Source organism: Colossoma macropomum, unplaced genomic scaffold (assembly GCF_904425465.1).
Source record: "Colossoma macropomum unplaced genomic scaffold, Colossoma_macropomum, whole genome shotgun sequence".
NCBI lineage: Eukaryota > Metazoa > Chordata > Actinopteri > Characiformes > Serrasalmidae > Colossoma > Colossoma macropomum.
Genome location: NW_023494807.1, coordinates 6,864,570 through 6,891,303, shown reverse-complemented (window position 1 = coordinate 6,891,303; position 26,734 = coordinate 6,864,570). Strand labels below are relative to the sequence as shown.

The 26,734-nt window shown below is 38.9% G+C and overlaps 3 protein-coding genes across 3 annotated transcripts in view; 2 read left to right on the top strand and 1 right to left on the bottom strand.

Annotated features, from left to right (window-relative positions):
* Positions 1 to 426: 426 nt before the first annotated feature.
* pmvk (phosphomevalonate kinase) lies at positions 427 to 6,521 on the bottom strand. Its single transcript, XM_036556670.1, has 5 exons — positions 6,389 to 6,521; positions 5,898 to 5,961; positions 5,334 to 5,486; positions 1,791 to 1,920; positions 427 to 1,076 (listed from the first exon to the last, which is right to left on the bottom strand). The coding sequence occupies exons 1-5, from the start codon at positions 6,475 to 6,477 to the stop codon at positions 937 to 939; spliced, it is 576 nt and encodes a 191-aa protein (XP_036412563.1). The 5' UTR covers positions 6,478 to 6,521; the 3' UTR covers positions 427 to 936.
* A 682-nt stretch (positions 6,522 to 7,203) lies between these two features.
* Positions 7,204 to 13,644, top strand: eaf1 (ELL associated factor 1). Its single transcript, XM_036556584.1, has 6 exons — positions 7,204 to 7,456; positions 8,969 to 9,063; positions 9,163 to 9,299; positions 10,185 to 10,351; positions 11,402 to 11,626; positions 12,079 to 13,644. Exons 1-6 carry the CDS (start codon positions 7,354 to 7,356, stop codon positions 12,126 to 12,128), a joined length of 777 nt encoding a protein of 258 aa, XP_036412477.1. The 5' UTR covers positions 7,204 to 7,353; the 3' UTR covers positions 12,129 to 13,644.
* Positions 13,645 to 15,830: 2,186 nt separating this feature from the next.
* Positions 15,831 to 26,734, top strand: part of bbs9 (Bardet-Biedl syndrome 9) — a 230,088-nt gene continuing 219,184 nt past the window's right edge. Inside the window, exons 1-5 of the mRNA XM_036556544.1 lie at positions 15,831 to 15,936; positions 20,293 to 20,411; positions 21,422 to 21,572; positions 24,843 to 24,907; positions 25,136 to 25,249. Of these exons, the coding sequence (XP_036412437.1) occupies positions 20,300 to 20,411; positions 21,422 to 21,572; positions 24,843 to 24,907; positions 25,136 to 25,249 (442 nt within the window). The 5' untranslated portion in view covers positions 15,831 to 15,936; positions 20,293 to 20,299. The remainder of the gene's footprint in view (positions 15,937 to 20,292; positions 20,412 to 21,421; positions 21,573 to 24,842; positions 24,908 to 25,135; positions 25,250 to 26,734) is intronic.

Here is a 26,734-nt window from a genome sequence, read left to right as displayed (position 1 = left end):
TGAAGCTCTTTGCAATAATGAATGTTTTTATATATTGAAAAAAGGTTTCTGGCCAAAATGCTTTGGATGTCTGGTTCCCATTTCCACTGCTGTGAACGATTCTGGCAAGAATGAACGAGACTTGGCAAGAAACCACCCACATCAAACCACTCCGAATGACTTTGTTTACACCTTAACCATTTAGTTGACCCTGTTTATTTTATGTATAAAACCTCAAACATTTAATAAATAATTTAGTAAATAAAATGGCTATATTTATTAGACAGTGTGACCCCTGGTTCAAGAACACTGTGAATGACTTGTTTAGATTGAATTATGGTAAATTTTTGAAGATTGCTGTTGGGACACTGGACTGAATTCAGTTCATTAAATTCATAACTCTTTAAAACAGTAAGGAATCTAAGTTTACTATACTTTTCATGCAGCTTGTGTATTTTTCCTGTTTATTAGGATCTTTCCAAGGCACTGCATACACAATATTTATCCAAAAAAAAAAATGCCACAACGCAAAAAACCAGTTCTGAATCATGACTGTGGCTTTATGTAGTGTAGGTGGAATATTTCCTGATGTACAGTGAACTATACCTCATTAAGAATACAACCTTTAACTGTTTTGTGCTTGTTCTTTTATCGAGCTTTCCTTAAATTGAGCCCCTTTAAAACTACAAACTGTTCAAATGACTGACAGTCTGCGATTGGGTTCTTCAAAAAGAGAAAGCAAAAAGGCACAGATGCAATACTGAAATGAACAGCGGTCAGTCAAAATACATGACATTTAACAAATATGCTTGATTCTAATAAAAATGCCCATCATTCCAGAGGATCTTGAAACACTATCTTCTCAGTTCGACATGGTCCGGAATAGCAGCACATTTTCCTCCAGGAGAGTCTCATCTTTACCGTTTATGCAGTCTGATGCTGTCTTATGATCTTGGGTCATTGTGATCTCTCCCTAGCCAATGACAGTAGCCTCTCAAGCTGTCCTTCAAGAAGAGTAGCATCTCCGTCATTGCTTATGGTCCAGTCAAAGTTCACTCCCTGATCCAGGCCGCATTCGGACTCTGCATCGTCTACTCCTGAGGAATGAGATTAGATGATCTGGTGACTCTCTGTGGTTTCTAACTTTAATTTTAAAGCTGCATCCTGGAGATCTACTTTCCTGCAGAGTTTAGTTCCAACCTGCATTTAACATGCTGCCCCCTCCCTAATCCTACTCAGGATTTATGAAGAAGTAGCTGGAGCAGGTGTGGCAGATTATGGTTTGAACTACTATCTATAGGAAAGAAGATCTCCAGGACCAGGGTTGGTTTTACTCTAGTTCCTTTATGAACCATACAATCTGCATAAATTGATATCAGACATAGGAGCTATTAGTAAACAGTGAGTGTGCCTACAAATCAGGGTGGTGTTTCAAAAGCAGGATTTATCTGGAATATAACTGGATAACTTGAAGGAATATTCAAGTATTTTTCAACCTAATTTCTGTCTTCTGCATCTGTAGCATACAATCAGTTACCGAAAATGATTCCAATTTATGTAGTTTCTGTACTTATTAAACAGAAATATGTTGACTTATAACAGAAGCCAAAGGGCAGGTCCATTAAGAAAAGTTGTTCAATAATAAATTGTGTAACTGACTGCATGCTGCTTATTTGGTAGATAAAAAATTAGGTCGAAAGTAAATCCTGGATCATTCTTTTTAGCCTTGAGTTAACAAGGTAACTGAGAAATCGTGCCTTGTAAAACAAACCCCTGAACTGTTTCTATAGTCAGTAGTAGCTTTTTCTCACCTGCAGTGAACCTCCAGCCCCTCTGGACTCTGGTCTGCTCCGATGCCTCCACTCGGACACTGACGCACTGCTGCGGATATTCCTTCCAGAACCACTGTAAATCTGACATCCGTCTGCAGTCGCTCACAATCTGGGTCACATTGGGTAATAATAGTAAAAAATGAACATTATTTACATAGCACTTCTTTTTGGTTCCAGTGCTTTACAGAAAGTATGGTGACAATGAAAGTGAATTAAAATGATCTTAAATTATAGAAATTCAGTTATGAACAAAAACAGACTTTCTTTGTAGGACAAAATGGAATGAAAATGCGCACATTATCAAAAAATAGAAAACAAATTCTAGGCTACTCAAATGAGCTACACCGATCAGGCATAACGTTATGGCCACCTTGTTTTTACGCTCATTGTCCATTTTATCAGCTCCACTTACTATATAGGTGCACTTTGTAGTTCTACAATTACAGACTGTAGTCCATCTGTTTCTCTGCATACTTTGTTGGCCCCCTTTTACCCTGTCCTTCAGTTGTCAGGACCCCCATGGACCCTCACAGAGCAGGTACTATTTGGGTGGTGGAACATTCTCAGCACTGCAGTAACACTGACGTGGTGGTGGTGTGTTAGTGTGTGTTGTGCTGGTAAGAGTGGATCAGCTGCTGGAGCCTTTAAACACTGTGTCCACTCACTGTCCACTCTATTAGACACTCCTACCTTGTTGGTCCACCTTGTAGATGTAAAGTCAGAGACGATAGCTCATCTGCTGCTGCACTGTTTGTGTTGGTCATCCTCTAGTCCTTCATCAGTGGTCACAGGACGCTGTTGGCTGGACAGTTTTGGTTGGTGGACTATTCTCAGTCCAGCAGTGACACTGAGGTGTTTAAAAACTCCAGCAGCACTGTTGTGTCTGATCCACTCAGACCAGCGCAACTGCAGTGCTGAGAACGATCCACCACCCAAATAGTACCTGCTCTGTGAGGGTCCATGGGGGTCCTGACAACTGAAGGACAGGGTAAAAGGGGGCCAACAAAGTATGCAGAGAAACAGATGGACTACAGTCTGTAACTGTAGAACTACAAAGTGCACCTATATAGTAAGTGGAGCTGATAAAATGGACAATGAGCGTAGAAACAAGTAGGTGGTCATAATGTTATGCCTGATTGGTTTAGATGCAATAAACTTAGCATAGTCCAGCTTAAGCAAGTATGTTTTGTATCTGAATAATAATAAAAAAAACAACAGAACTTGCATTCCTTATACTCTGGAACTGATCCAGAGTTTAAGAGCTACACAAGAAAAAGATATTGCACCAAGATGCAAGAGATCCAGTGGATTAGCAGTAAGCTGCATCAGCTGAGTAAAGTGGTTGGGATGGGCTATGATTCAAGAAAATAGCAAAATATGCTGCACCATTAAGTTAAGAGCCTAGAGCATTAAAGGCTTTAAATGTCCAGAGCAAGCCTTTATGGTCAATACATCTCTTCGTAGAAAGCCAATGCAAATTGAATAAGACCAGATTAATGTGCTCTGACTTTCTTTTACTGGGAAGCTTACTTTAAGAGACATCAGGGCAGTCAGCCAGTAACACACTTAAGTAGTGTAATCTAGAAGCAATGGATGCATGCATCAGTTGTTTAGTATGTCGGGTTAGCATGTGTCTTATTTTGAATAAGCTTCTTATGCCGCATGAATATGCTGTTTTAGTGAGGTTACATATATGAAGCTCAAATGAAAGACTAGTGTCATGGGTTACTGACGCTGGTCTTTCATTTGAGCCCCATATAACAGCATGTAGCTTTTAGTTGCACAGAAAAATGAAAGTTTAGGATATAATTAGTACCTGACATGAATACTTATCAGAGTTTAGAAGAAGGACGTCTAGACTTTGCTACCTTTATCAGTCTTCCTTTTTCTAATCATAATAGTGATTTATATGCGTGAGTGATGAATTTATTTTAAGCATGATTCACTTCACTGGGTTTTTCTGTTCATTAACCAATATAGGAAAATGTCAGGTTTTCAACCTGTAGGGTGTGGCGGTACTGCTAGGGGCTGTCAGTGTTTTGTTTTTTTTTTCCCCCCACCTGTTTTCCCTGTTTTGTACGATAATACTTGAAACTAACACTGTTTGCTATCTGGTGTCAACCAGAGGAGGGTGGGTTCCTCTTCTGAGTCTTGGTTCCTCTCAAGGTTTCTTCCTCTTGCTCTTAGGGAGTTTTTCCTTGCCACTGTCGCCACTGGCGACACTCATGGGGGCTCAGACCCGGATTTTTCTGTAAAGCTGCTTTATGACAACACCTGTTGTAAAAAGCGCTATATAAATAAACTTTGCCTGCTATAAAGGTTTGTTACAGTATATGATTATTTACATTTCACCAAGTCATTTTAAATGATGTATTTTTTATTCTTGCAAATATTTTTTTTATATCAAGCTTATTAATTGATTTGGCAAAATACATCCTAGTTATGGAAGTAAAACTTTTACTTTTCAATCCATCAAGATAAATGGTTAAAAGGGTATTTCAAAAGGAAAGATCCTGAGGCTGGGCCATCTACAAGTGAAGTGGCAACTGTATTTAAAATACCAAGCATAAACTGAGACAAAGAAAATACAACAGTAGATGCCAAGCACTGGGCTTCAGAACAGAAAGCAAGAAAGCCACAGTGCTGTTTGCTCAGAGATCTGGTCAAATGAGGCTTTGAAGCAGAACGAATTACGCCATTACTTGGAGACTAAACATAGCAAGTATGTATCTAAATCTATCGAATTAAGCTAATTTTTTGCTCCTTTTGCCGGCTAAAAGGGTTAAAAATTGTCTCTATTGTCCATTTTGTGCTGAATAATAATATCACCGCTTCCTTTATAATTTTGTTTGAGGCCCGAGATACTCTAATGCTAGCTTGGTTGTATTTATTGGCCTATAGATCAGTGACTAGCAGTCGGGATTGACTGACACCACAGGGATTTACAATGGTTGTATAACGTATTTGCATAATGAATGCTGGGAATTGTAGTGAGAGAAAACTGAAAACATGAAAAATGATATCATAAACTCATGTCAAACCAGTGAGGCTGAGGAATGCAATACACAAGACTGCCTAACACAAATAACATGAAAATCTTTCCCCCATTATAGTGCAATATTTTTTACTGACATCTGACCATGTATTGCTTTGAGAACTGGAGGTAGAGAACTTTATTGTAGATCCAAAATGAGAAAAATAGAGCGTGACAACCTTCACTTCCTGTACTGCTAGGCATCGCTCTCCTAATGTTTCCCAGCAGTTCTATAGAAAACTAAGCACTGGAGGAGCTGTTGGATCTGATACTTAGTTTATTTGGTAACTATGTTTACTTTTACTTGAGTCACGATTTAATTGAAAAAACACTTTTGTTTGATTATAGGTAATCAGAGAAAAGCATAGCCACTAGAGGGAGACACTCTGGGTCACCAAGTCTAATGCCAAGTGTCAACTAGAGAGCTATAAGGACCCCCCCAATACTAGTGATATCAGACGAAAGGCTTGTGCAAATGCTCTACTCACCCACACTGGTTGGGTGGCGCCACGAATGGCCAGACGGCAGAAAAAGCCGGGGTCCTGCAGTCTCTTACTCTCACCCCACTGGATCATATCAGCCCGGTACGTCTCCTTGTACTGATCTGCACTCAGCAGCTGCTCATAGTCCAGTCCATGGTCCTAACGGTGGACAAACAATGATCGTGGGAAGTGTCAGACAGTTGAACACTGTAGCAATAGCCTGAACACTTTAACATAAATGGTTCTTCAAGGGTTCTTTAGTAAAGGCAATGGTTCTATTTAGAGCCATGAATTCTGTTGAGATATTTTGTGCTTAAATAATTTTGCATGGTTAAATGGTTATTATTCAGACTGAGGAAGAATGTGTTGTATGTGGTTCTGCTATTGTTACGATGTCTAGCTTGCAACAATAGAAGAACCCATTTTGGTGCCATCAGTCTTAAGAACCACTTCACAACGCTAAGAACCATTTAAGCATGACAAGGTTCTAAACCCTTGAAGAACCATCTTTTTTCAAGTGTGTAGGCCACGTGTCATTAATTGCTTTTCCAGTCAGCTGATAGATCTTACCTGCGCATACTGAGCTTTTAGGGGAGCTGAAAGTCTGAGGATGCAGCACAGGTGTGGACCCAGTCTACAAAACACCATCAGTACGGTCATTCACACTGCATGGCATTGGTCACCAACCCTCCTCCTGAAGATCTACCTTCCTGGAGGTCTAAATTCCAGTCTACATCTAACACACCAAGAAGGCATTTGAGGGCTATTATCATATGGATCTGGTGGGGTCTATTAGGGTTGGAGCTGAAGTCTGTAAGAAGGTAGATCTCCAGGAACAGGGCTGGTGACCACTGTTGTGTATAGCAAGTGTGGCGAAGTTGGCTTCCTATTCTCCAGCTTCTTGTTCGAATTTTCCCGTTCCACCTTAATTGGTGCAGCAGTTACGTTCATACATACGGGCGCCTCAGACTATAGAACGTAACTGCCGCACCACTTAAGGTGGGACGGGAAAGTTTAAATAAGAAGCTGACTTCGTGAAAAATGTACCAAATGCACCTCACCTTTCCTGTATTAAACCAGTTATATAGTCTTTCCCCGACTTTCGCTTCCCACTGAACAGCAGGATCAGTTCGGGCTGCTGGGTTTCCATCCTGAGAGCAGCATCTCCATCTGAACACGCTCACTGTGCTGATCCTGTAGCCGCGCCCACACTGCGTTTTTTACCGTAAGGGTAAACATTTGAGCCAAACTTTTTACAGATTTCTGTAAAGTTTTACACAATGGCCTCTCAGTTTGACTTGATATCGACATTATGTATTAAAAGAAATGTCTTTGCCGTTATTTGTGCAGATCCTTAAATAATATAAGCTTGGGCATTTGGCTTGTGTTTTATAGGCGTGCGTCTTCTTGGCTTTACGGTAATCGGATGAGCGTCACGCCATGAACGTCAGCGATTCAAAATACACAAAAGCAGTTCGATAAAAGTCCAATCTCACCAAAGGCTCACGGAGAGTTTTAATATTTTTTCTGGTCTTTTTTAAATTATGGTCTAGTCCAAACATAAAACACACACACACTGGCATGTGTGTCTGTTAAAATGAAAAAGGGGAGTCAAAAGCAACAAACATATAATGTTAGTGACACATTTAAACTACATATGTGGTGGTGACAAAAGTGATTGATCTTGCTAATGTGAATTTTTTTAAAGCACGCTTCGACAAATATATATATATATACATATATATATATATATATATATATATATATACATATATACATAAAACTGACATAAAATAGGCTAGAAAATATATAATAAATAAATCGTATTTGCGTTTCCCCCCTTTGTAGGGGACTTTTATTTGGGCCGCTTGGAAATCATTCACCCGGAAGCTTTAGAAATCGTACATTATTTGTCAACAATAGCTCGTCTCTTGTGTTTTGATCACATTTCAGTCGTTAAACTCGGAATTGTGACTTTAATAAAGCAACGTTTTATAAATGTAGATTGCACGCGGCAGTCGCAGTCATGAACGGGAGCTCTAATCCTCTCCTGGATAAAGAGGAGCACGTTTTAAAGCTCGGAGAGAGCTTTGAGAAGAGACCCAAATCCTCCTTCCACACAATCAGATGTGAGTGAATCGAGTGAATCGAAGCTTTTTGAGTCTAATAGTTCAGCCAAAAGAGTTTTTTCATAATATTATACTGGCTTACAGAGATATTAACGCTCACTGGTTACTGTTCACAAGTTCAGACTCACTGGTTGAAAGTTTAAAGTCAGTGTTTTTATTTTTTCAGTAATATAAAACCTGAACTAGTTGCAGAGAAGTCCATAACATAACTAGCTTACAGAAGTCCAGAGAGGCCATGAGGTGATTATACTTTTCTGGACTGTTTTTCACATATTATTTTTCTCATGATCTCAAAATCATCAAGTTATCTTGAGAAAACAACATTTGTTATCTTGAGATCACAAGACGCACAAGTCCTGATCTCAAGATAACAAATGTTGTTTTCTGAAGATAACTTGATTTTGAGAAAAATAAGCTGTGATATTGAGAAAACTTTCGTTTCTTCAGATCACAAGACAATTAAGTCATGATCTCAAGATAACAGTCTAGAAAATAACAATTACCTTATATCTCTGGACTTCTGTAATGCTACGACTCTTAACATGCTCATCCTATGCAACAGTTTTTTTCAGAGGAATCTTAAGACTTTTCTTGTTTAAAATATGTTTTTATTAATTAATTTTGTTCTGTTCAAAGAAATCCTGGATCTTTATCTTTTTCTGAGAAGAACCTTAAGACTTTTCCCTTTAGACATGGTTTTATGAGTTAATTTTTTGATTATTTTCTGTAAAGCTCCTTGAGTTGATGCTGTCATGAAAGTGTGTTACCTATATAAAATAAATAATGATTTAATAATAAAATAATTATTATTAAATAATAATTACTAAGGCACCAGAAAGCTGTAAATCAGAATGAAGAAATAAAATATGTATTCAGAATGACGAACAGAACTGTAGGTGATTCCAAAATGACTCAAATATGTATAGCATTGGGAATTAAGTTATAATAAAATGAACATGCAGAATTATTCATATGTAGAAAATCTCAAGGCAGGTAACCTGACAAGAATCTTGTTTAAATAGCTATTTACTGCAGATGGTTTCCAATTAATAACTTACTATTTCCAAAATTCCTGTGATATTGAGTTACACATCTAAAATATCTTTTAGTAGTGTGTAAAAATTATTTCCTCAATGCATCATTGTTGTATAGAAAATAACAAAAATAGCTAGTTTGTGAAGTTATCTAAATTACATACAATCTCCTAATTTATTTCAGTTGGTTTGATCAAGCCTACAGGAGCACTTCAGTGGAGGAATCAGAGTTGATCATGATTAGCAACTAAAGTTATATATGATCTACTCTATAACAGTGTTTTCCAGCCAGTTTCCTGAGATTAATATACCGTTTATACACTGCACAACAGACATCAGTCTCTTTAAGGGTATTTGAAGCTCAATACGTCTTGTTTTGTGTGAGTCTTGTATATAATTTGGGATTTTTCACATCATCTTGCCAAACGTTCAGACTTCTCTTTCACCTGTGTTTAACACAATCTGTTCGCTTTTCCAGATGATTTTAAACCAGCATCCATCGACACCTCCTGTGAAGGGGAGCTGCAGGTGGGGAAAGGAGATGAGGTCACCATTACGTTGCCTCACATACCAGTAAGGGTCCCCTTTCCTTCCAGTCTGTACAGCTACATTCATTTACTTCTTGTCCTTCCTTGCCCTTAATCAGTGCCTCCGTCTGCATTTTATCACAAGGGCTCCACGCCTCCCATGACAGTATTCAAAGGCAACAAAAGGCCCTATCAGAAAGACTGTGTTCTGATCATCAATCATGACACTGGAGAATATATGCTGGAGAAGCTGAGCAGCAGCATTCAAGTCAAGAAAACGAGGTGAGAAGTCTCACCTGGAGAAGAATAAATGGCTGCTTTCACTCTTATTTGGACTTTAGGTGTTGGCTCTACAATCAGAAAATGCCACTACTATTACAGTTTTATGGTATTGCAATTATATTACTGCATATTTAGATTTCACTCCTAAAGTGCTGATTTAGACTAAAATCAAATCGGATTAAAAGTGGTTAAAACCCAGGATGTAGAATCCAAAAGTTTGCCGTGTTAGATTTGCACTGGAGCTGCGAGGCTAATGTAGCTAACAAGTAAGGGAAACTTATGGCCACCAAGTTAGCATTAGGCTGAGCCTCAAACCATGTAAAATTGTTAAGTAATCTCAAATAGACATGCTTATGAAGTTTCTGACACTGTATGACTTGGTTGGATGGATGAAAGTATGGACAATATTCATGCTTTAAGATGGCTGTGTTTAGTGTTTTTAGCTATATGGCATCTTTCTGTCCATTTTTATAGTTAGCAAATGCCCCACAGAGAATAAACTGACACTTTTTGCAAATCTTAGTGCACAATTTGTGTTTATTTACTGAATCTAGCATAGTGAACATAAAATAAAAAATGTGCCGTAGCTTTTGTACAAACCACTTTCATGTTTTAATTTTTCCAGAAAATAAGCAGTAATTGTGCATTGAACTGTGCACATTAAAGTGTGTTCCCTCTATAAGATGTGTTAACTTATTTTCACTTAAAAAAAACATGTCATTTGACAAGGGATGCCCAAACCTTTGTATACAACTGTGTGTGATGGTTTAGGCCTGCAATTTGCACAGTGCTAAACTGGTGTTTGTAAGCTTGCGATGATGGTTATGTCAGTTGAATCTGTGTAGCTGTTTTGGCTAAATGCTAACCCCTGTGTTGGTGTGCTAGAGCTGAGGGCAGCAGTAAGATCCAGGCTCGGATAGAGCAACAGTCAGTGAGAGCCACTCAGCCTCCCTCACAGTTCCGCACGCCTACCAAGCCGAGCACAGGGGCCAAAACATCCCCCACTAAAGACAACCCCTCCCCTGAGCCCCAGCTGGATGACATCAAAAGAGGTAATTTCCCACTCTCTTGGAGCTGCTTTACTTTTTTTCTTTATATGAAGCACCACATTGACCTGGCTGGTCACATACGCATGCTCATAATCTTAGAAGGCTGAAGGTTAGCCACAAGGGGGCACTATTGGCGCTCAAATATTGTGAGCATCTTATCATTGAAAGGGAGGATACTGGTTTGAACCCTCATCAGCAGGATCTCACGAATTTTCAGTAAAAAATATTATGTATGTGAAGGAAAAAGCCTGAAACCAGAACTGGCTTGTTTCATAGAGTTGAACTAGGTAGTTGTCTAGAGCAGCATCAGAGTAACAGTACTTTAGACTGGGCAGAAGAACCCAAAGGCACCAGGGTGCAGCGGTTTCCCATTGTTATTCAGTTCATTCAGCTCATGAAGGGCTTGATTTCATCATGAGTTGCATAAGATTGTTTGGCAACTTTGCAATGCAGTAACGGTCACTACAGCAGTTCATCACCCACTTCTCTCTTTCTTTGTTTTTTTTTCTTTCTCCCTCGTTCTTTTCTCTCCATTTCAGAGAGAAAAGCATTCATGGCTTTGATTAAAATTACTCATTATTATGGTTTTGACAGCTGGCTCAGACCCATTTAATCTCTCTCTCTGTCTCTCTGTTTATTTCTTGCCTTATTTTTCTTTCTTTCTTTCTTTCTTTTCTGTCTTCTTCATATTTCTCTTTTTCTTTCTTTTTCTCTTTGCTTCTCTTTTTATTTTTCTTTCTTTTCCATTTCCCTCTCACTCCTTCTGTCCCTTTTTCTTTCTCTTTTCTTTCCCTTTCTTTCTTTTTTCTTTTTTTTCTCTCTGTTCTTTCCATATTTCTTTCTCTCCTCTCTTCATATTTTTCTTTCTCTCTCTTCTCTTTTCTCTCACTGTATCTGTCTTTCTTTCTTTCTTTGTTGCTTTATTTGTTTGTTTGTTTCTTTTTTTCTTTCTTTGTCTGTCTCATTTTAGAGGGGAGAAGAGAACAATTATAGCTTAGGTAAAATGACTCCATTATGAGGCTCTTAATAGCTCATTTCCACTCTCTCTCTCAGAACTGCGAGCAGAGGTGGAGGTTATAGAGCAGATGAGCAGCAGCGGCAGCAGTAGCTCCTCAGACTCGGGCAGCTGTTCGGGCAGCGGGGACGACAGCTCCAGCAGCGACGGAGAGCAGGACACCCATAATCCTCATGGCCACACCCACCTCTCCCCCAGCCGAGACCCTCTGGCCAACGGCACGGACAAAGCGCAGGGCAGCAACCAGCTAATGAACACACTCAGTGAGTGTCAGACGTGACACCTGCACAAGCTAAAAATCAACAGATCTAAGCTATAGAAGTGGAGAGTTGGTTTGCTCTACTGTTCAAATGCAATTACACAGTGACATTTAATTACACAGTGAGTTATACAACGTGATTTACATTCTGTATCGACAGGTTAGAGTCTGCACTTCTGACTTTTTCTGTTTGTTTTGCTGTCAAGAAATTATAAATGCACAAATGTGGTATAGATTGAAAGCTCTGACAGAATTTCACAATTTGTTTCAAGCTATGCGTTTTTAAGGGTTAAAGAAATGTAGCTCTCAAAATGTAAATGTGGCTGATTATGAATGAACCAATGAAATCTGCATTGAAGTGAATTAATTGGTCTACATTAGGACCAACTAGCTTGATCTTATTTGCAACAAAACTTTTTTGTGTGGTACATAATGCTGTTTTTGCTTTATCCTCAGGGAATGATCTGCAGCTGAGTGAATCGGGAAGCGACAGTGACGATGATTGACGGCTGCCCTTCATCACTCGCCCAGCGTGGATCTCTGTCTCTTTCTTTCTAAGCGCTGTGTCCTGCTCTCTGTCAGCTGCCCTCCTTTTGCATTTTTGAGCTGTCAGCCCTTTTGCAGTGTTTAGTCTTCGTATGTTTTTCCCATATCTCCTCAAAGTTCATAGAGTGTATTTTTTATTAGATGTATATTTTAAGGTTCTAGTGCAGAGTTGGAACATATAAGTAGGTGTAAAAAATCTTAGCATAGAGTTGTCTGCAAAAAACTTGGACAACCCCGGGCCACATCACACATTGTGTTGATTTTTAAAGTGAAAGGAAGTAAACGTAACCTCTGCAGCAAACTATTTAAAAAATTACGTTTTTCTGCAAAAGTCAATGTCTGAATTGTGCAAAACAACATTATATAAGTCAGAGGCATTTTGTAAGCAAGTGCTGTGGAAAATTGGAAATCTTTGACCAAATGTATGTTTGGAGAAAACAGGAACAGCATATGATGAAAGAAACACCTTGCCAACTGCAAAGCACGGGGGTATATCTATTATGCTTTGGGGTTGTTTGGCAGCCAGTAGCACAGGAAACATTGCATGGATAGATAGAAGAAATGGATCCATTAAATATCAGCAAATTCTGGAAGCAAATGTGACAGTCAGTCAAGAAACTGAAAAGCTAAAAAGAGGCTGGCTTCTACAGCAGGACAGTGATCCAAAATATACCTCAAAATCCACCATGAACTACTCCAAGAAATGCAACCTGAAGCTTTTAGAATGACCCTCAAAGTCCCCTGACTTGAATATCATTAAAAATCTGTGGTGTTCTGTGCTCTCTGAAAGAAAGAATGGGTGAAAATTCTTAAAACAAAAACAGAAAGTCTCCTAGCTGGCGACAAAAAGCATTTGCGATCTGTGGAATCTGCCAAAAGGGAATGTTATGTACTGACGTAGTAGGGCGTTTAAACTTTTGCACATGCCATAATTACTATTTTTCTACTTTTTAATTTAAGTAACTGTGAATTAACATTTGCTGTAGAGGATGTTGTTTCTTCTTTTCACAAAAATCAACAACATATGTAATTTGGCCAGGGGTGCCTAAACTTTTGCATACAACTATACTTATTCAAAAAGAAATGTGTTAATTTATATGCAGTGTTTTCATGAAGTAAAATTTAAGCTACTAGAATGTTGCCAAGTTGGAATCATTTGGCAAGAAGGTCATATGGCATGTCACTTACTCTCTACGGAGGTTTTACTGAAGCAGACAGAAACCAGTGTTGTCTGTTAGATGAAATGAAAAACTAAATTCTGAGCTGGTGAACAGATTTTAGCCTAAATGTAGCTTTTAGCCAGTATACAGATTTTAGCCTAAATGACTGTAGTAAATGTAAACTGAAAATTTACTTTACGATTCAAATGCTGAAATTTCTAATGCTTATTGCTCATTCTGTGATGCAGCATCTTGAAATTGAATTTTCTTTATTGCCTAAATTGCTAATAATTAAAGAGCAATAAGCAGCTGTTTGTCTTTTGCTTGAATGATGAATTTGTGACTTGACCACTGCAGTCACTGTATGGCACTGTATTGCATCACATCTACTAACATTAAGTAAGATTAATTGTTCACTGCAGGGTAGTGGTTACAGTTTATTTATTATTATTTTCAAATATTGTAATTTTGTTCATATCCAGGAATATATTTCAGTCAAGAACATAAAGCTGAGGCTACAGTGGGCACAGGCTCACCAAAATTGGACAGTTGAAGATCGGAACAACGTAGCCTCATCTGCTGAATCTCAATTTCTGCCAAAGCACACAGATGGTAGGGTCCAAATTTAGCGCCAAGAGTATGAATCCATGTGTCCTGTGTCAACAATCCAGGCTGGTGGAGGTGGTGTAATGGTGTGGGGAATGTTTTGTTTGTCACACTGTCTGTTAATATCATGAAATATCCACAGCCTATTTGAGTATTGTTGCTGACCAAGTGTTTTCCTTCAGGGCCACAGTTTAGCCATTTTGTAATGGCTACTTCCAGCAGGACAATGCACTATGTCACAAAGCAAAAGTCGTCTCAAACTGGTTTCATGAACATGACAGTGAGTTCATTGTATCCTTCCCTGTCACCAGATCTGAATCCAATAGAGCACCTTTGGGATGTGGTAGAACAGCAGATTTACAGCATGAAAGCGCACCTGAAAAATTAAACTGTAAGGTGCAAACATGGACCAGAATCTCAAAGGAATGTTTCCAATATTTTGTGGAATCCCTGCCACAAAGAACTAGTATTAGTGTAGTGTTCCTAATAAAGTACTTGATTAGTGTGCATAGTATAGAACACATAGAATATAATACAAGGCACATTTAATATCTGCTTTTCCTTCACTCTGCAGTCTAATTCATCCCAAACCATCTCATTTGGGTTTAGGTCGGGTGATTGTGGAGGCCAGGTCATCTGACTCAGCACTCCATCACTCTCCTCCTTAGTCAAATACCCTTTACATAGCCTGGAGGTGTGTTTGGGGTCATTGTCCTGTTGAAAAACAAATTATGGTCCCACTAAGCGCAGTCCAGATGGGATGGCACTGCAGAATGCTGTGGTAGCCATGCTAGTTAAGTGTTTCTTGAATTTTGAATAAATCACCAACAATGTCACCAGCAAAGCACCCCCACACCATCACACCTCCTTCTCTATGCTTCACACTGGGAACCACACAAGTAGAAACGCTCCATTCACCTTTTCTGAGTCTCACAAAAACATGGCGGCTGGAACCAAAATGTAAAATTTCAACTCATCAGACAACTCTCTTCTTGTCCTCAATAGTGGCTTCTTTGCTACAATTTGACCATAAAGGCTGGATTTCCACAGTCTCCTCTGAAGCATTCATAGGCTTTCTTGGGGCGGTCCTCATGAGAGCCAGTTTCATCATAGCGTTTGAGGATACATTAACTTTTCCGGATTGACTGACCTTCATGATCTTAAAGTAATGATGGACTGTCATTTCTCTTTACCTAGTTGAGTGGTCCTTGCCATAATATGGATTAAAAAAAGTAGTCGAATAGGGCTATTCACTGTATAGAACTGTGTACCAACCCTACCTCTGCACAACAAAACTGATGGTCTCAAACACATTAAGAAGGCAAGCAATTCCACAAATTTACTTTTGACAAGGCACACCTGTTAACTGAAAACCATTCCAGGTGACTACCTCATGAAGCTGATTCAGAGAATACCAAGAGTGTGCAAAGCTGTCACCAAAGCCATAGGAGGCTACTTTGAAGAATCTAAAGTATAAAACATATTCTGGTGTGTTTAACACTTTTTTGTTTACATAATTCCACGTGTTCCTTCATGCTTTCGATGTCCCTCAATATTAACCTACAATGAAGAAACTAACAAAAATAAAGAAAAATCACTGAATAAGAAGGTGCCTCCAAACTTTTGACTGGAACTGCATACATGTATGTATGTGTAATTTTTCTAAAATCTTAAATATTGAATTTTTCAGAAGTTTAGAAAATTTTCATTAAGGCGTTTACACGATTAGAGGTAGCTTTGCTGGGACTTTTATTTTGGCCGGTATGTCTCCTACGGCTCCTCACTTACCGTTAGTGTCAGTGCCATGACAACAGCGCTGTGAGCGGACGCCAGTAATGCAGGCTGGAGATGTGAACCTCTGAATAACTGTTAAGAGCTTCAGGACATCTTCTCCGAGCACAAAGTGAAGGTAGACCGCGATATTTTCTTATCATTGCGCAATACCGACCAAGAAAGTAGCAGCTTTGGACGAACACCCTCATTGAAAATGAGCCTGAAGCAGGTTAGCGTTACTAGGTTCGCCTCCTCTGGCACTGAGCTAACCTAGCTCACCGAGCTAACTAACGCTAGCTAATTAGAGTAACTTACTTAAGATGCTTAACGTTGTTATCGCCCACCAAACGTTCCTCTTCGTATTTTAGCTGTGCACCCAGGAGCGACCCTGTAAACCCCATTAACAGTTTTTTTTCCAGAGAGTAGCGGGTTTTCTTCCTCAAGTTTAGCTGCAGAATGAATGTTGGTATTGTTTGCTTGCTTTTGGCTAAACTTGCTAATCCGTCCATCTTCACACACTTAACCTGCATCACTGCATAACTGGCTAACGTTGCCTTTCACTTGAGTTAGAGTTAAACCGTTCAACAGGTGAGGAGCTGGATTTTTATGACAGTCGTTATAAAACATACCCTGGAGAATTTTGTAAATGTTAATAAAACAAAGTGCTAGGATAGTAGGGATTATATTGTGTGGATATCAAAGGGGAACTCCGCCAGTTTTTCAAAATCTCTGAATAATGTGGTCTTTGAGATGTAAACAGAGTCATTCAGAGTGGTCTGATGTGAAATAGTTCATTTTTGGGAAACTTACAGGCTCTGATTTCCCTGCAGTGGTGATGATAAGAACCAGGGGGGTTGCCGTGTCTAAAACACAAATAAAGTCATTTTGTTTATTATCCAAAACCACCAGTTAACCTACACAAGTCTTCTCAGTGTGTATGTGTAATGTTGATGATGGTAAAATAGTGGTAAATCTGAAAAAGTGATTTTTCTTTGGGGACTATTTTGTACCTCTCTGCCATTAACACATCAAAATAAATGGATTAAAATGCATTTTAAGCCAAAACATTATCACAAAACTATCATAAGACAATGTGTCGGACATTAGAGATGTATGTCGAACCATTTTCGTGTAATAATGTTCTGTGAGGGAGATTTCAGTGGCATTAAACTCTTCAGACGTCTGGTTCCCATCACCACCACTGTGAACAATTTTGACTTGGAAAGTTTCTCTGGAATGGAGCATTTCACACCAAACCGCTCTGAATGACTTTGTTTACTTGTGTAGTATTTTGGAAAAATCAGTGGAGTTCCCCTTTAGGTATGCCAAGTATAAGCTAGGGGTGAGTGATAGGGCAATAATGTTGTGATGCTTTGTGAGGTTTGATAAGTTACAACAGACAATGCATCATTTAAATACCACATTTAAAAACAAAGAGACTATGAAACACAGCCTGTACAATGATTTATATTCAACATTTTGCATGTTATGCTGCACTAAATCCCTTTAAACAGGACAAGTCATGCTGTTTTAATTGAAACAAACAGTTGGTCAGCGTTACTGATGATGTCTCTGATATATGTAGAAGTGGGGGTGACCAATATGACCGTATTTATTGTTACTGTAATAAATTACATCACACTGTGTCAAATTATGCTTTTAGGTTCTTCTTCATGCCACTATGTTGTCCTGTAGACCCTTCAATGGCAGAGCTGACATTAGAATTTCAATCTATTCATTGCACTGTGTCTTAGCCTTCTCACCAATAGCTGCATTCTCTCTCTCTCTCTCTCTCTCTCTCTCTCTCTCTCTCTCTCTCTCTCTCTCTCTCTCCTGCCATCTATCTCTCTTTCCCTGCTGTGGGCCCGCTGGATTAGCTGTCTCTTCCACCTGCTCAGCAGTCAGCAATTAGGAAAGCCGCTTGGCTACTAATGAAATCCATGGTCATGTGATGCATCTGCTTGGTCAGTGTGAGCCAAGAGTCCAGTCAGTAGCACACTGGGGCTTGCTTCAGATCACTGATGGTCCTGGGATGCTCTGGAAGGCAGCATGTTAGTATGGCTTTAAAGTGAGGTCTTGAGGTCAATGACTTGGACTAAGCCTAAAACTGCAGATCGTCACTGTCCAAGGAAAAATGTGTGTCTCTATTGTTGCAGTAACAGAGTACATATGATTCTATGGCCTGTTAGGATTTGTTGCTCAGTGTTGAGCAAAACGCCCGGCCCATTCGGATAAACACACCCATTCACCTGGCCTTCAGACTTTTTCTGCCGTAGCTGACGTTTCACATCTAGATGTCGATGGACAGGACGGTGTATAAGAGTGATGTCACTTATTGCTAATATTTAAATTTCTGTTTTAGTGACTGTTTCAGCAGACACTGTCGTCGATATTCACAGGCTCTCTGTCCACCCTACAGTAAGCTGACCAGCTGGGCAGTTAGATAACGTGCCGAGCAATTTAGCCTTTAGTAATGTTCACAGACAGGCTTTAAGTTTGAGTCTTTACTGAGGGAGTCAACATCCACACTGCAACATCTAAAGAGAAGAGTATGTCACTTGATTGCTATGAGCTTCAAACGTCTGTGTTCAAGCCAGAGAGCCAGTGAACATACCTGACCAATAGCTAACATAACACTGAAAGTCTCTTGCAAAAAAGCCAAACATGTATAATATTACTAAACTGTGCTCTGCTGCAGCCACTCTTGGCCTCTGCTCAGTGTCTACACCTCCTAATCCACCCCCTCTCTTTAGACAACCAGTGGGAGTAGAGGTCATTAACATACGAAATCTAATTAAGAATTTCAAAAAAAAGTGTGTGTCCTTTAAATCAACCTCTGGTCTCATTTACATATTTTATGTTATTTACGTAAATTAAAATCTTAAAGGCACAGTAACCAAAACAGTCGGTTTAATTATGAGGGTTAAAGAGAGGCTGGAAAACGGTCATGCAAAAGTCAGTTCTGACTGTTATTAGTCATTAATGGACCTCAAGGTAAAAAAAACCCTAAAATATAAGTAAAATGATGAAACATTTCACTTACAATTAAATTAAAAGTCAGTGTTTACAACGTGATAGCAGAACGAATCCAAGAAAACACTTAAAGGGGCATTTTGGCCATACTAAAAAACGTAACCATCGACTCCTTCATTGGGATTTGCAGTAGTTGTGGGGGTCTAGGAAAATCACCCGCCAGTGATGTATCTTGAAGGTGGGTAGTCTCCCAGGGCAAGCATATTTTGACGTAATGTGCTGGAATTTATTACAGTAATGACAAATACTGTTGCATTAGTCACCCCTGTTTCTGCACATATTGTGGACATCTTGACATCGCTTGACTTTTTAGGATGGTAACAATGTGAAATTTCTAAACAAAAAGGCAGTAAGAATTTTCGAAGGTGGAGCTCAAAGTAGGGGCAATGGTAAGCTTATCAGCATTGTCCAGTGTCCCTAAAACTCCCATGAAGCATGTAGACGTGTAGTGGCTGATTGTAGCCTTAGCCGTTCGCAGCGCACACTCTGATAAAACTAAATTGAGCAACGTTTCTCATTTTTTTTTAAAAACTATAGTGTTTTGCTGGCCAGCTTGTTTTGCTTGTGTTGTCTATTGTACTCCAGACTAGAGGAGTTTGTGGGTGGGTTTTAGGGCAGATTTCACTAAAGTACAGCACCAAATGTTTAACAAGTCGTCCCCAGATGTGCATTCTCGGTATGAGATCATGTCTGGCCCAGTGAGAATAGATGGTGGGAGGAACTTTAGAAAAGCTTTGGAGGGGTGCTTTGGGGCAGATGCTTAAGGTTGGACTATTTAAATTTTTTTTTCTAATGTAGATCAAAGCCAGACGGCTAATAAATGGATTGGACCGTGAACGCGGCATTTAATATGTTAGCAATTCCTTCCGCCAAATTATAGTTCCTTGACAAGCAGCTTGTTGCTACGTCAGAGTAACAAACTCCGCTCACTCGCTGCACAGCCGGCAGTTCGTTCTCCAGCTCCTTGTTTTGTTCCAGCCAGTCTGTAAAGCATCTTACAGCCCATTTAGTTTGGCGAATGGTACTCTGTTCATTTCTGGCTGATCCCAGGTTGTTTAGCTGTTCTTCTGTCACAGCTGCCAATTGAAAAGCTGCTCAGTGGTGATGACAGTTTGGGAATTTAGTGTCGTCTCATCTTCAGAGTCTGACCAAATCGGCTGTTGGTCAAATGTGATCTTAAAAGTATCCATTTTCTGTTTGTGGCTAAGTATAAAGTAAAAACGTTCAAATGGCTTGAGCGTCTCCTACAGCTGTCAAAGTCGTTGTCTCAGTGAAGTGATACAGTGTGAAAAAAAGAACGCTTCACCTCAACCAATCAGCTTGCCTGGCCCGAACTAACTTTTGCATAATTTTGCGTAATGCATGCTGGGTATTGTAGTGAGAGAACACTGATGAATGAAAGTACAAAACAGGACATGAAACTGTGAAACTCAATCAAATTAATCAAAGGGATTCTCTTTATTTCAGAAACATGTTGATGGGCAATCTTTACAAGCTTTTGGATGTGTACTGTATTTATAACAGTGCTCAATCTTTTTGTTTTCTCATACAGCTGCAAGATGTCTCTGTTCAAGGCACGGGACTGGTGGTCAGCAGTACTGGGTGAAGGAGAGGAGTTTGACCAGGGCTGCTTGTGTGTCAGTGATGTGGACAATAGCGGCAGTGGCTATGGTCAGTGGAAATATAGAAACATGCTCACACATCATTTATATTATTTGAAAGGTTTATGGAGGCAGCTGTATGGCTCAGATTTAAGGATGTCGATATAAGAATGCTAGGCCAAAGTGCAGCATGTGTTTGGTTCATGTTCATGTCATATCAGGGTGAAGCTGTGGAGGAATAGCACAATAATGAATTTTTGGTTAGCCTGCATCGATAAAACAATAAAGGACCAGTAACATGGAAAACTCTTTTAAGAACAGTTTGATGGAGTTTGTAAACACTGTTAAGAAGTGTATATGTGTGAGGTTTGATGTATTTAAGAAGTGTTTTATAGATGTTAGTAAACAGTGTAAGAGTTATAGTGTTGAAAAAGGGGAATTCCAGCATTTTAATTGACATAATTCAGTTAATGTAAACAAAGTCGTTGTGAAATCTGTAACAAAACATAACCATTTTATTTACTGTCCAAAAGTCGTAAACCAGCCAACCTGTATACTTGTCTTTTGTAAGTAATGTATGTATGTATGTGTGTATGTGTGTGTGTGTGTGTGTATATATACACTGTTCAGCTGGCAGAAGTTTAACCCATCTGTTGTCCTTGAAGTCCTAAAGACTGTGTTTTGAACAAGGCTCAATACCGGGTAGCCAATCAGAACAGGGCCTGTTTAATTCTAAGGGATAAAGAGCAGTTGAAAATACTCATATAAAATTCATTTATGGCAGCTTTTAGTGCATAAAATAACACATATCATGAGCAGACTTCAAGGAGAAAATTAAAAATAAGTAAAATGTGGGATAAGGGCCCTCTAAGCAAAAATGACATACTGATGCTTTCCTTTATGTCCAAAAACCTCTCTGTCTCTCTGTATAATTTTGAGTTTGAATAGACGTGAATGTACTTTTTCTCCCTGATGGCAGTTTGTATTTTGTCTTTTTTTCCATGTAGTCTTACATGCAAATACCACTCAAAATGTTCCATACCATAAACCTACACTGTAAGGTTGTGTCTCTTGTTGCAGATAAGGTAGTGGTGGGCAGCTACATGGGTATGCTTCGGATTTTTGCTCCTCATGCAAGCAAACCAGGCGAGCAGACCGTAGCAGACGCCCAGCTGCTGGAGGTGCAGCTGCGGGACCCCATCATCCAGGTGGAAGTGGGCAAGTTTGTCTCGTAAGTTGCATGACTTAAGAATCCTTTTGACCTTAATACTGACCAGTCCTCAGAAACATGCCACGGCCACAGTGGTATCGGATGGAAAAAACCCTTTAATGCAATAGATTTCAGTTTGGCACCCTATTAAATAACTATACTAGCTTCTTTAACTTCTTATTCCAGCTTCCAACACACCTGAACCAGGTAGTCACTAGTATGTAGTACATGCTTCCCTGGCTAAGGTATGTGAAAAGTGACAGAGTCTCAGAGGATGGGGTTAGGAACTACTGCTGTGTGAGGTTTGATGTCTTTAATAAGTGTTTTAAAGACGTTAGTAAAAGAGTCGTAAAAAGGAATTGTATTGTTGAAAGTGGGTCGAGTATTGAAGTGGAATTCTACCATTGTCAAAAAACAATCTGCATAGTTCAGTTGATGTAAACAAAGTAATTCAGAGTGACTTGATGTTAAGTGGTTCATGGTAGAGAAATGTACAGACTGATCCTTTACAGTGGTGCTTTACATTCTAGAGACTCTGATTCAGTGGCGATAGGAACCAGATTTTTCGTAAGTCTCTAAAACCTATTTCACAAGAGGTTATTACTAAATGAATATATGGTTATAAATATGTTAAAGAGATGCTTCAGACATTGGTTTACAAGAATTTTGATGTCAGGGTTTAGCCTAAACATTTTTAAAAACATTTAAAAGCCATTCGTTCCACAGTGCTACAATGCAGGACATTACAAGTCACAACAGGATCCAACGAATCTTTTTTTCAGATTTATCACTATTTTATCATCATCAGCATTACATATGTAATCTCAGAAGACATGTGTAGGTCCCTGTAGGTGATTTTGGGTAGTAAATAAAATGGCTACATTTTCATGGACCCCTGGTTCCTATCACCACTTCTGTATTGAAATCCATGTCGGTAGGTTCCTCTATAGTGGACAGTTCACATGAGAGCACTCTGGATGACTTATCACAACATTTGAATTATGAAGAAACTTTGGAAAAATAGTGAAATTCCCCTTTAAGAGCAATGAACCTGTGAAATGGTGGGAGCTTTTTCTGTCGTACCATTCAGAAAGTATGTTTTCTAACATCAGTTTTAGATGTAATGCATTCACATAACCCAGCTTATGTAAAACAAGTAGAAACAAATAGATCAATGGAAAACCAGATGCGGGGAAAATTGTAAAAAAGCGGCGATAAATCTGTACATGCTTTTGAGGTTGGACAGTTTTGCTTTCACACAAGAATGCCTGGGTGTTTAAGCCAGAGTTATTCTGAATAGCTATTCACATAAAGTCAAAATTAGAAGATTTGTTGGTCGGAGTTGTCAAGCCTCTTGATGTGCACTCATTTGGCCCCATACTTTTGTTTTATTTTAGTCCTTTTCAGTTTACTGGTGTGACATGTGGTTGACGGAACGGTAAGACACTGAGTGTGTTGCTCTGATGGTCTTGCAAACACACACACACACACACACACACACACATAAAGTCTACAAAGGAACATCAGGCAGCTCTCCACATTCTCCCCACAGCATTACACTCTGTGGTCACGATCCCTGGCTGTTTGTTTGTCTCTAAGTGTTTTTGCATTTCTCTTAAGTCAAAGTCTGTTTTTGGTTATTCCTGATCCGTTTGCTGCTCAGGGAAAGAATCTTTGCTGAAACCTATTTGTAAAAAGAATCACTTTTACCTGTATCTTGGCACATCATCACTACAGTGAGGATGACAGTCACCAGCTAACTTGCTTTACTGTAGCTACTATGAACAGAGGTTTTAAACAGAACACATGATTACTGACATTTAACTACCTAGTTAATAACTGACAGCATACCATGGCGGTCAAGGCTAGTTAACCACACGCCTACCTTTTACAGCCCCAGGCTTAGATATCTGGTTCAAAAAGTTGATTTTCTTGTCCTTTTTTGCAGTGCTGAAATTTTCATGATCACGGTCAACTTCTACAACTTTCTTAGTTTGCTTGCTATCTGCGCATGCTAACTTTCCACCATGTGCAGAAACAGCCTAATAGGATAATGCTGTTATATGTGGGCGTTAAGAAAAAAGCATCATTCTGTGTTTTATTGCAAAATAGATATAAAACTGTGGTGGGAGCCAACAGATGACTGCATGCAGCCATGGAATATTAATAGTAACGTTTTATGCATAATAGTAATGTTTACCGATCACTTTTTATACTGGCAGCTCAAATTGCTTTACAGACAGGTGCTAAAATTTAACAGAAGAAAGTAGAGATGAGTTTCTTCTGTTACTGTTAATGAACAAAAAGTGAAAATGAATTAAAGTTATTTTATGAAATGAATAAAAGTTAAGAGTAATAAAGCAAAGACACAAATCAAATTAAAAAGATAATGTATATGTTGCTCTGGCCTGAAAATCGGTGGTGTTCTAAAGAGAGCTTTGGTAACTGCTTTCATTTCTTTAAGGTAGAAAAAAGACGCAAAGATGAAAGAATTCAGCTCGTTTGTTTTTGTCCATTATTAAACCTGTGAAAAGACAAATTGCATTGTTTTGTTTTTTTGAGCAGTTAGAGATATGAAAGGGCCTGCCTTCTAAGTGAGGGGGCCCTCCACCCACTCCATAACTGTGCTGCTATGTCTATTATGTAAAAAGTCATTGGTGATTTTGATTGTTGAATCATTATTTACTTAAAAAAGCCTTGTAATGTGGGTATAATGATACACTGTTTTTAAGGCTCAATGCAGTTTTCTGAGATCAGTATTCAAATGGATTTTTAATGTTTTTATAAATTGTTGGATATTTTAAAAAAGCTCCAATTATACATTTTTCTAGTATAAATATAGTTTTAGTATTAGTATAGTATAATTACAGTTTCCACAATTGTCAGTGATTTCCACAAAAGATGGCAAATAAGAGACACTTAGAGGAACTAAGTTGTGATACAGCTCTAAATTTTGATGCCCTGTTTCAAATATTTTTTTTCTATTTTACGACACTGATTAAATGATAACACCATTCCTCTACAGTCTACAATGATACACATGGTCCTTGGAATACATTATCATGGAGATTGGCTAGTGAAAAACAAAAAGGTTCTAGACAAGGCATGAACACCATTGCTGTATTAGTAAGAGTGTACACTGTTACGTTAGTCTGCCAAGAAAACAAATGTAAAAACTTTAATTCACATTTATTTTCACATTATAAGAACATATCACTGAAATTGAATGAGATTAGTTGATTCATTCAAAAGGTGATTTGATTGCCCTCTGTGTTATCTGTGTTCCTCCAGGTGCTCAGAGCTGCTTCACTTGGCGGTGCTGCATCCCAGAAAGCTCTCTGTCTATGCTGTCTCAGGTTACTGCCCTCACTGTTAAACATCTGCTTCTTGCCTTTGCACATACCCTGTTCTTTTTTCTGGCCCAGATTTAGCTAATTAAATCTTGTTTTCCACCTCATCTTCACTCTTTAACAGCACAAAAGCCCTTTTAAAAATACTTGAAGCTCTTGTAGGTTGATTGTGCCTTTTCAGACAGTACACAGCTCTCTACTTAATGTAGTAATATTGGGCTCTGCCGTTTTCAGGCACTGCTGGAAATGTTGAACATGGGGACCAGTACCAGCTCAGACTGGTCTACGAACACAACCTGCAGAGGACAGCCTGCAACATGACATACGGCCCTTTTGGAGGGGTCACTGGTAAGATTTTAGTCATGTGACTTGATACTGGTTGATACTCTTTCTGCATGCTTCTGCTAAAAAATCTGTAAATTTTGCAGTGCATTTTTTTTACATACACCATTGACAAAGCCTGTTTAATGATAGTGTTTTATCACTGTATTCTGTTTATATTGATTGAATATGTGAAAACTCATAATGATATTTAGAAAACAGGATTTTTAATCATCACTGTTATAACAAGATCTCCAAAATCGTAACTTTATAACAGAATGAAATTATGTTTTAACTGCAAACCTCAGTGCATAAAATAACAGCATGCTTCTGTGATGGATATCATCATATGGGCTCGGGAATACTTTGACAAGTTGTTTTTAATAAGCACCATTGTAGATGCCCCCACAAATGCGCACCGACTTCTCTGAGCTTGAGCTAAAATGAAATGAACTGATACAGACTGGAAACGTGTAATGCGGTCTGACTAGTCAACCTTCCAGATTGTTTATGGAAATGATAGACGGTGTGTTCTCTGGCCAAAGAAGTAAAGGACCATCCAGACTGTTACCAGTATAAAATTCAAAAGCCAGGTTCTGTCATGGTATGGGGGAATATTAGTGCTCAGGACATGGGTAACTGCATTTTTGAAACATTAAAACTGAAAGATAGACACAGATTTTAGAGCTACGTATGCCGACCTCTAGACAACATTTTTACGGAGAAGCCACTTTCTGCACATGTTACAGTAGCATGGCTGCATAAGCAGAAAGTGCAGATTAGTGGTGTTTCCCACTGAAAACATGTGAAGCGCAAAATATGACAACAAAGGCCCTGTACAGTTGCACAGCTGAAGACTTGTATAATGGAAAAAAGGCAAAAAATTCTGCTTTCAAAAGTGGTTCAATTGGTGTCTTCAGTCCTCAAATAAATACATAAAGTGTTGTTGAAAGGAAAGGTGAGATAACACATTGGTAAACAGGGTCCTGTCCCAAATTTTTAAAACATGTTTGCAGACATCGTATTTGGCATAAGTATATTTACAAAGAAATACAGGTGAGACACAATTTACTAATGGAATTACATTGCTTTCAGTTTATATTAGCGTTTCACATACTGTCCCAACTTTTTTGGGAAATGAGGTTTATGTAATGTACATTTGTTCCAAGTAATTCTGGGCCATTTCTGTTGATCCAGTCGATATGAAACTTTCACACAAAGTAAAGGGCACATGGTATTTTTAAATACATTTTTTTCACGTCAGACAAGTGGAGGAAATACTCCATCAACAGAGTGACACTACTTACAGAGACAAAGTGCAAAATGGAGTCATTTACTGCCCGCTAGATTGTGCGCAAACCTTTCATCCTCCACGGACAGGATAAAGCGAGTGGATTAAAATAAACCTCCTATAAATATAGCGAGGGTCACTCCTCTAATGCTTAAGAGGATCTTGGTCTTATACTGTATTTCTCTGCTGTGGTCACTATAATCATTGACCACAAGATGGCA

What these genes read in the sequence shown, in the direction of transcription:
- pmvk (XM_036556670.1), bottom strand. Translation starts at nt 6,477, where the DNA reads ATGGAAACCCAGCAGCCCGAACTGATCCTGCTGTTCAGTGGGAAGCGA. An exon ending in ACTGGTTTAATACAGGAAAG is followed by an intron (nt 5,962 to 6,388) that starts GTGAGGTGCATT and finishes GGTGTTTTGTAG; the next exon opens with ACTGGGTCCACACCTGTGCT. An exon ending in GCGCCACCCAACCAGTGTGG is followed by an intron (nt 1,921 to 5,333) that starts GTGAGTAGAGCA and finishes AATGTGACCCAG; the next exon opens with ATTGTGAGCGACTGCAGACG.
- eaf1 (XM_036556584.1), top strand. Translation starts at nt 7,354, where the DNA reads ATGAACGGGAGCTCTAATCCTCTCCTGGATAAAGAGGAGCACGTTTTA. An exon ending in ATTCAAGTCAAGAAAACGAG is followed by an intron (nt 9,300 to 10,184) that starts GTGAGAAGTCTC and finishes TTGGTGTGCTAG; the next exon opens with AGCTGAGGGCAGCAGTAAGA. An exon ending in CCAGCTAATGAACACACTCA is followed by an intron (nt 11,627 to 12,078) that starts GTGAGTGTCAGA and finishes CTTTATCCTCAG; the next exon opens with GGAATGATCTGCAGCTGAGT.